General features: G+C 47.0%; 1 protein-coding gene across 6 annotated transcripts; it reads right to left on the bottom strand.

Moving 5' to 3' along the window:
• Nucleotides 1–5: 5 nt before the first annotated feature.
• Nucleotides 6–9,366, bottom strand: RNF14 (ring finger protein 14). 6 transcript variants are annotated; one of them, XM_055812324.1, is made up of 9 exons: nt 9,121–9,144; nt 8,096–8,258; nt 7,388–7,539; nt 6,510–7,034; nt 5,862–6,090; nt 5,037–5,209; nt 4,337–4,467; nt 3,145–3,170; nt 6–1,586 (listed from the first exon to the last, which is right to left on the bottom strand). In XM_055812324.1, the coding sequence occupies exons 2-9, from the start codon at nt 8,247–8,249 to the stop codon at nt 1,513–1,515; spliced, it is 1,464 nt and encodes a 487-aa protein (XP_055668299.1). In that variant the 5' UTR covers nt 8,250–8,258; nt 9,121–9,144; the 3' UTR covers nt 6–1,512. The 6 variants fall into 6 exon arrangements, with proteins under 6 accessions (XP_055668299.1, XP_055668300.1, XP_055668297.1 ...); XM_055812325.1 differs by lacking the exon at nt 9,121–9,144 and adding an exon at nt 8,963–9,076; XM_055812322.1 differs by lacking the exon at nt 9,121–9,144 and adding an exon at nt 8,806–8,943.
• Nucleotides 9,367–9,837: the final 471 nt, after the last annotated feature.

Below are 9,837 nucleotides of genomic sequence, written 5' to 3'. Positions count from 1 at the left end.
TGCTACAAGTACATGCCATATAACCCTCAAAAAACCACCCTGTTCCCCCTGGCTTCAGCCTGTGTTTAATTACAGAAGCCCCACACAGGTGGACAACAGCCTGTATTGGCAAAAACCCACCAGTTCTGAAACTCGATTCCCGAGTTTCCTATCAAATACAGTCACATGAGGAGCAAGACAAACAAGGCAGCATTTATTTATGCAGAAATTTTGTAAGCTTTCGATCTTTAATGTAACTTTCTACACTAAATGTCTTTTTTTTTTTTTAATGGTTACATTGACTGGACCGTTTGTGGCTGAACAGGAAGGACTTGGAATACCATCTTTGAACAGACCACCACAACCTTCAGAGCATGAGAAAGACCTCGTAGCTTGCACAAGGTTTCTCTGTTGCCTAGAAGCAAAGCTGTATTGAAAGCAGTTTGGTAGACATAGCTGCTGCTGCTCCCTGCTTCGAGAGCTGCCTGCTTTGTCCAGTCTGCTGGCAGGTTTCCACCGAACACCTGCTATGGTTCTGTCCTGCCAGCAGCAGCCATTTCATGTAAAAAAGTGGGGATCCCTGATGGAGAAAGGAGGGGGTGACAGCTCTCTACCTAGTACCACAGTGTCTGCAAATAATCTAATGCTGCTGGTGCATGCACAGAAATGGAGAAAGTGAGGTCTGCAAGAGGGGGAAACCCCCCAAACCCTGAAGAAACTGCAGCACGTTACCAGAGTTGCCCACCATGCTGTCTGCCTGTAAAGACAGGTTCTGGTTTTAGCTGTCCTACCTTTGCGACACCAGCTGATTGTCCCCTCTTCAGAGGGTCTATCCCCTTCTGCCTCACTGCAGAATGTAGGAGCTCCAGCCCAGGGGTCCCCAAGTGCCCAGAGTTCACAGACACAGTGGTGACTACATCACTGTTCCTTCTCTCTCCAAAGTTCTTGAAAAGCAGAGGTAGTTCACTGCAACATCTTCAAATACTTCACTGTAGCACTTACGCTCTGGCAGACATCCCCAGCCACAGCTTTTCATCCCAGTGTACCCCCTGGCATCGGGGACCTGCCCAGCCTCCTGTAGGGTTAAGAGATCCATCCTCCACCCAGGCAGGACAACGGGGTTTAAGCACACACCCCGTGTCACAGACATTGCCCATCTGCCCACAAAAGCAGTTCAGCAGGAAGAAGCTCCTCCTGAAAGCAGGCAGCTTTTGGATTCAGCCTGTAGAGTTAAAATTGTGGCCAGAGTGGAAATGACTGGGGATCGCAGCTCAGAGCTGGCTACATCCAGTGCAGTGACCGCAGAGCAACGTCAACGATGGCACCACGTAGGAGTTAGGGGCTCGTACCTCCGAAAGGAAATGAGGGCTCATGGGTCAGAGGGCACTCTGCATACATAAATGTCCAAATATTTATCAGTTGAACACGTCCTCTGCCAGCTTCACTTGAGAGCTTTGTGCAAGCCAGGTCTGGTCGGCATCATTCTATGGACGACCACGTGCACGAGGGCCTTGGCCCTGTAGCAGATGTGGGCTAGAAGCGATCATCACCCAGACGCAAAGTAGAGCTGTCCCACACACAACCTGTGCTGCCATATACATGCCAGACTGAAGACAAAACGGGGAGACAACTATGTTTACTGTCTTAAAGTGAATTTAGTGCATGTGAAAGGTGCAGGAAATACAATTCAAACCATACACAATGTAAACTTTCCCTACATGCTGTCCTATAGCCTAAACCGAGACAAAGAGATCCACTCTTTATCATCTCATCTTTTTAATCACTGCCAATTCTAATAGCACAGACTTTAATCCTCTGTGAAGGGAACTAAATCAGCACTCATTTTGGCCAGATTATCCGAGCATAAATTTATTTACTATCAGTCAAAACTGAGTGAGAGGTGTTTACCTTGAGTTTCTGAAGAGTATTTCAGCTCCTGAGCTATCCATCTGGACCCTGCTATTTGTTCTGAACACAGCACATGCAGTTTTCATTTCAAAACAAATATTTAGAGCATTCTGCAAGTGGAAAAGCTTCTAAAAAATTAGTGGCTCCCTCCAGTAATTACTTTCACAATCACAAAACTACTTACTGAGCTTTTAGGGTAAACAACTTGGGTTTTGAAATAATTTGAAGGGCAAAAACAGTGGAAAGAAGGCATCAAGTCCAGAAGCAAAACTATCAACTAATCAAATTCCTCATATGAAGGGGTTAGTAAAAAATAAATTACTTCACCATCTGAGAAGACAAGGTAATTTTCAGTATCTTGAGGAATTCAAGTTAATATCAACTATGTATCGTATCCATAAAAATGTGTTTCAATATGTGACACACTTTTCACCCTCTCACTGGCCACATACTCAGTTCATCGCCTTAGCACTCATCACTGTCAAAATAAGGAGAGGCAACGCGAGTGAACAGAACAGCAATGCTGAGATGAGTCAGACTGATTTGAATTTGTGGAAATGGTTGTCATCCATTTTCTGCCAAAGCATTTAGTAATGCAAAGGCCCAGGCACTAGAGCCGGTAACAAGGGGGTTAGGGATAATCAACTTTAGCATCATTAGGAAGTATCAGTGACAGGGCTGCTTTTCAGAGAAATGGGTCAGGAAATGCTATAGAAGCAACAAGTTCAGCTGCTTAAATACGGAAGAAATTTTCTGTATTGAATCAGAAAACTTTCCCTGTCCAAGCAGCATCAGTTCCAGAAAGAGCACTACAGCCATAATAAAAGTGCCCGAAAACTCACAATGGATATGAGCCAAGATCCTAGAAAGGTCAGCCTCCCTAAAGGGAACTGCCAAATACTTCTATGATTTGGGGGTTCAGGTTTTTTGCTTGCTTTTAAAAAAGGGGCACCTCTTAGTAAGTATTTTCATAGTAATTTTCCAACTTCTGACTGGTTGTATTTGTCTTTAACAATCAATATGATTATTGGGGCCTTCCATGGTGATCCTGACCACAAGATGGGTAAAATGGTCTCCTTTGGTTTTGGCAACAGCCTCTGAAATGTGACTATCCTGCAGTGCAAGGTAGTTATTCTTCTATCATGTAATGGAAGTGAAAAGCAAACAAATGACACAAAAATGGAAAGCATCTGTCTCTGGTTTGTTCTGCTGTTGTTGCTAGAAAAAGCTACTGGTCTTCAACTTCCCAGAACTCACCATCAATATGCATGGCTTGAAACAATCTGAAAGAAAGCAAATAATTTACATCAGGATGTTAAAAAAGTAAAATATGTTAAAAAAACCCACAATCTAAACGTGACAAAAAATACAAAAGCAGAAAGTTTCACTATTCTTTTCCAGTATCATAAACCCCTCATGCTGCTGTCCTCAAAGTTGATTAAAATAAGCCACTCTGCACTTCTACAGCACATTACACCAGAAGGTTTTGCAGTACCTCACAAACATGTCATCTCAAGAAATCCCTGAAAATTATTACTAATCCAAAACTGCATGAGAAGACACCTAGCCCACTAGTTCCTAGTTGGTCTTTAGGCAGCAATATTCCAGCAGGCCAAGCCTGCCTGCTCCCAACAGCTTACAATCTAACCTGACAACACAGAGCTGGGCAAACAGCTGTAACATATAAATAGTGGGGCAAACAAAAGGCAAGAAAATATTTCGATAGGCAGAGATTAAGGTAAATGGACAGAAAAAAGAACACCAGAACAAAACCAGAAAGGAAAATGGGGTAGGAAGTGAAAAAATTCCTGTTGGGAGAGGGAATGGTGAAAAGAAGGGCCAAGAAGAGAAAAGTAATGCCTGTCAGGCACATCTGTTACAGCAGAACACAGTGGAGGACTGAGTGAACTACTGGTATTTTGACTTCTGTATCCAGGCACTGCATGTCACCGCAGTGGGCACAGGACCCAACGGAATACACACAAACGCAGAGGCTGCCACTACGACTCCTTCTGACCCGCCTGCCCTTTCGCTCGGGCTGACAGTAGCGGCATCCTTTGTCTCTGGATACATCCCTAATAGAGATGACATAAGGCAAGTTTGCAGCTTTTTAGAAGCAGCTCTTACCCAAAACCTTGTGCTGCCCCTGAGCATCTCCAAGGAAACTTCACTACAGGCTGTCTCCCAGTCAGAGGCAGCAAATAAAGTATTAGGAACAGGCCCAGAAGACTTCTCTAGAATTTATAAACCAAAAGTTCTTAAAAAGCAAAACCATATCCCGAATCACTCCTGTTTTTTTATTGTTAGTGTTGAGTCCTTGTCGGTGTAAATATTTGAAAGAAGAAACCGTGTAACTACAGATTTCAAGGTAAGAATAATCCGGGAGAGACTATAAGAAAAAGGAGAAAAATAAGTGGCACAGCACTAGAAGGGACACGTCAATACGTACCTGTTAAAGCATGGGGAAGATGGATCGTTGAAGTGCCTGTATGGGTTCACCCTTGACAGAGAACCCATACAAAGCCAGCAGAAATACTGCATGCAGCCAGTGCACGTCATTTTGTTACAGCCATCTAGTTTCTGAGGGGAAGAAAACAAGAAACAGCAGTAACAAAATCAGTCAGGCCTGCCTCTATGTGGTAACAGTCCTCAAAACCGCATCAGCTAATGAATACATTTTATACCAACTCTATCGTAACACTGGTATCTTCTCACCCTTCAAAAGAAGTAGGGGCTAGAATCAGAGAATTGTGAATTGGCTATAACACTAGTAATACTGGAAATTAACATTTTTCTGAAGCTAGTTTTATCTCCTGGCCGTAGCCTGAAACAGCAGTAGCCTGAAACACAGGGAAAACAAAAGGGATTCATATGGATCCATAGTCAACCTGGATCTTTTTAGTACTGAGTCTGAACAGTACCAGTTGCTATATTTACTCAAGCCCCTGAGCTCCAGAAACATCACCTTTTCTACAGAACACAGACAGAAATGGAAAGTTCTCATACTGTTTCCTAGAAATTTACCTACCCAGGTGAACTTGGAGGCTACAAACAAATCTCTGTTTCAGCCTAAATAAGATCTGAGTCGATTTATGTTAGTAACCCTCAACAGTAACTATGATCCTTCAGCCTTTCCCTTCCATGCTTACCTCTATAGGAGTCCCACAGCAAGGGCAAGACTTTGAGTTCTTTTCTAGCCATTCCTTACTCTCCATCTCCTCAAGGGCTTTCTGAATCACCCGTTTGCCATAGCGTTGTTCCAAAAATCTTTTACCTGCCTCATCTGCTTCTAGATACTCATTTCGCAATTCCATTAATTTCTCTGGAAATAAAATAAAACAAAACAGCTTTTGTAATATATTATATAAAGATGTCCAGCTAATAACAGCATTTAGTATTCTCGAAGGAAACTAACATCACTAATTAAAAAGCAAGTGCAACATTAGAATACATAAGAAAAAGATGAGACTATTAAAACCCCGCTACCCCAAAATTCAACTGTTTTACACCATTTCATTATAATAAGAGACAAGTCAATGGTATTAGAACAAGTCTACAATGTAAAATAAATGGAAGAATGGAAATATTTTTTCTGAACATACATTTAATGAAACTTTGTCACTGGATTTTGAGGTTAAACAGGCAGAGTAGCATCCACCTAATTCCAGCATCAACTCTGACAACAGAAAGTAGTGGATTCATAGGAAAGGTTAAAAAAGGGCACATATAAAATTATTCTTTCCCTGCTATGGCCCCTCAGCATTTGGCCATCAGCAGTTTAGGGACCTCCTGAGCTGTGGCGTGTCAAAGGAACAATTTTTAATTGTCAGCAACAGACCTACTCCAAATGAATCTGCCTGATCTTTTAGAAAGCTCACACAGTGATGAGTTTCCTTGCTTCATTTCTGACTTCCAGTCTTTTTCACATGAGACTTAACTGCTTCTCGATCCACTTCTGAAATACGATGACTCACCTGCGGTGACTTTACACGGAGAGACCCCATGGTAAGTCATCCTGCAGAGGGTACAAAAAGCATAGTTGCAACAGGAACACATGCCCATGGTGCAGCCCGGTTCCTGCATGACCGGTGTCTGGCAGCCCGGGCGGGGGCAGTACACTACATCCGCCATCAGGTCCAGGCTGGACTGCAGAAGCAGGCGGTCATAGCGCGCAAACAGCTGCTCTCCAACCAGCTCTTTCACCTAAGCAAAGATCAAAGACAGATTGTGTGCATCTGAAATTCTGAGCCGGCAAGCTTCAGCAAAAACCAGCAAGTCAATGAAAAAGTACCTACAGCTGGTATGAATCCACTTTATAGTCTCCCGTGGGTCATGAAAATACTCCTATAAATGCTATTTTAATAACAATTAATCACACGAAAAGCATGCAGTGTTGAATGCAATGGGACACTAATTCAGACCTCTGACCAATGCCAGTACTAATAAAGCAGGCAAAAGTGATCTGGTTTTAAGTCCGATGCCTCTGTGTGGCTCAGAGCATGAAAAAAATTTCCCTGGGGATATTCATTCACAATGCTCACCATGAAAAGCCACACTTTGTCTTCTGTAATTATTGGCAAGTTAGCAGAATGCCACCACCCTTGCTTGCACACTTCTATTACCTGGCCAGGAGTAGCAACAGAAGAACACTTCGGTTCCGGGCAGTTGAGGCAGCGGACCTGACCATCCCTGATCTGTATTTCAAAGTAGTCCTTCAGGCAGGCTTTGCAGTACACGTGGCTGCACTCGATGAAGTACATACACTCACTACCCAGCTTCTCACAGAAGCAGATATTGCACAAGTACATCTTACTGTTAAAGCACTTCCTCCTCTGAGCCTGATCAAAGTCCAAGATTTCCCTAATCAGACTCGACAATGATTCCACATCCTGTACAGCCCTTGCATCAATGACTTCTTCTTTGGCTGCGGCACAGCCTGCTGCACCACCACTATCCTCGCTGTCAAGAGGGACCAAAGGTGTCCTGCTCTGCCCGCTCCCTGGACAGCACAGTTTTAGCTCGTATGGGGAGGAAATATTCAGGTAATTCAGTGTTTCTTCCTTCAGAAACTGCATCCAGGCAAATAAGACCACACAGCCTCGGTTCTCTTCCCATACATTGTCCAAGTGTTTGCAAAGAGCACTGAGCTAGGGAAGAAAAAAACATTCCAGATTTCAGTAAGTTCTGACAACTTGTTACCATCTTCCTCCCCTCCCACAGCCAGCCTTGGTGCACACTTAAGATTTCAGATTCTGGAGGGTTTAATATATACAGAGAATACACATAAAATAATGCTCACAGATGCAAACTGTCATTCCTCAGAATGGTGACCAAACACAAACGGGTAGGAAAGAAAAGAAGAGCCAACTAAAAAAGTAATTGTAAATGTGTCTTAATTTTCCTTTCATCTACTATATTAACATCCCCCAGAGCACTGTTAATTATGAACTTGCTCATGAACACAAAAGCTCTGTTAAAATTTTAAAACCATTGTGCAAACCTGGGCCTGGGAGAGCCATTTCCCACTGAGGGTGAACGCCGGTGGGGAGGTTGACGGGTAGTCTGGTGGGAGCTCAAAATTCAGCACGAGGGGAGGCAGAAAGCAAACGGTGTACTCAAACCCACCGCTCTGCAGGTTCTCCGGGGAACTGTCTGAATCAGAGACAATTGAGACAGCTTGAGAAATAACAAGAAAGGAAAAACTAAGGAACTGCACCTGTTTATGACAGCACCCAATATATGTCTTTTCATTTGATAGATTTCTGGGTTTAAAATTATTTATCCAACTGTAAATAACAAAAACTTCTCAGTGCAGTAAAATATCATGGGTTTGCGTCTATACGATTAAAACAGCAAACCCTAGGACTGTGAAATACAAGATCCTGCGCAAACCGAGAACCTGGAAAGACTTATCCTCAAGGGGAAAAAAAAACCAACACCAAAACTTAATTATTCCAAAGGCATACTATTACTCATCTCTTAATTTTAAAGCTCAATAAAGAAATTATATATATATTTGATGAAACCACCAGCTCGGGTATAAACGCCAGGAACAGCACAAGCACAGCACAGGGTCGGTCCTGGTGCTCTCCATGGGTGCTCCTACACATTGCCACCACAGCGACCACCGCAGCAACCACCATGCGAGTACCAGACAATCGGCTCGGCACAACCTGACGCTGGGGTGACACAGAACATCGCAACTCACCGCTCACGAATACTTTGAAGTTTTGGGGTAACTCCAGACAAATTCTTGTTTCTCCTCCTTGGGCGGACTCGGCTCTCTTGAACTCATCTTCGTCATATATGCTAGCCAAAGCCAGCAGCTCGTCCTCCTGAGCTTCTTTGTCTTCTGAAGACATTTAAATTTCCTGTGGAGTTAACACCACTCTACAACATCGACCAAGTTAACACACCCTATTCAAATTGTTAATTTTGGTAGCTATTTTATACTACTAGAAGATTTAGAAATCAAAGTAAGTGATATAAAACAAGGTAAAATATAACACAGCTTTTTTTACAGGTTCAAAAATATCGATAGCTTGATAAAATAAAAAAAGCACCTTAAGAGAACATTGGAAAGTCAAAAAGCAGACCGTAAATAAGTGTTGATGGCCAAGGACAGCTGCAAGGCCGGGCGGGGGGGGGGGGGCGGGAAACGGTGAAATACACCAACGGCAAAAGCGGCGGGGCACAATCCGTGAGCGTGTGAAAGGGCCAACGGACCCGAAGGCAAGCACCGGGACCGGGGCCGCGGCCCAGCGCCCTGCACCAGGCGCGGCAACAGCGCTGGCGGCGGCCGGGGCCTCCCGCGCAGGCACCGGGCGGGCGTGGGACCGGGACCGCGGGCCGCAGCTGCCGGCCGGGCCGGGCTGGGCTCCCTCCCTTCCCGGGGGTCCCGGGGCCTCTTGCCCTTACCGGACGGGGGTCCCGGGGCCCGCCCGCGCTGGCCGGGAGCGGGCTGGCGGCGCTGCCCAGGCTTCGCGGCCCCCGCGCTCCGTCCCGCAGCGCCCGGCGCCGTGCGACCCCTCCCGGCGCTGTCGTTGCGCGGGCCCGGGCCCGCCCGGTAACTCACAGCACCGATACGATCGTTGGTATTTTCCAGCTCCCCGGCGCAGGCTGCGATGGCCGCGGCCCCCGGGCCTGGCAGCCCGGCAGGGCCCCCCCGCTCCCCGCCGGGGGGCAGCAGCCCCAGCACCGCGCGGCGCAGGAACGAAAGAAACAGAAACAAACCGGAAAGAATCTCCAAGCCCGCCCCCACCCCGCCGGGGGCAGCGCGGCCGCCCGGGGCTCTCGGCCCGCCGAGGCGGAGAGAGGCCCGGCCCGGCAGCCCCGCGCTACCGCCCGGCCCGGCCCGGCGCTCACCTCGGCCGCAGGCAGCCGCCAGCGGGCCCGGGGACTGCGAGGCGGCAGCTCGGCCCAGCCGCGGCCGGCGCCGCGGCTGGGGCGGCGCAGGGAGGGGGCGGGGGAAGGGCGGTGGGCCCGCCCGGCCCCGCAGCGCCCCCGGCGGCTGGGAGGGGCGGTGGCGCCGGGCGCGGAGCTCCGGGGTCCAGGGCTGCCGCTGGCACCGAGCCCCCCGCAGTAGCGGCGGCGGCCACCCGACGGCATCCAGCGCCTTTACTCCTTGCAACTGCTGAACGCGCGGCTCAGCGCTGGGCGGTAACACGCAGATCAACGTTTGCAAGTTCAGTGACAATCAGCACTAGAAGCAAATCATTGCATAAAGCTCATAGGAGTAAAAAAAACCCAAAAAATCCCCACACACCACACAAAACCCTAACGTGTCAGATGTTTTCCCAGGGGAAAACAAAACACGCCCCAGCATCCCCAAGGAGGGCCTGATGGAAGCAAGCACATCCCCTCACAAAACATTAGAAACAAGTCAGAACCGACCAGACCAGCCGTGTAGGCAGCTGACATACAGGTGGTCGCTCCCGTTACACACAGCTA

Source organism: Falco peregrinus, chromosome 8 (assembly GCF_023634155.1).
Source record: "Falco peregrinus isolate bFalPer1 chromosome 8, bFalPer1.pri, whole genome shotgun sequence".
NCBI lineage: Eukaryota > Metazoa > Chordata > Aves > Falconiformes > Falconidae > Falco > Falco peregrinus.
This window is presented reverse-complemented; position numbering and strand designations above follow the sequence as displayed.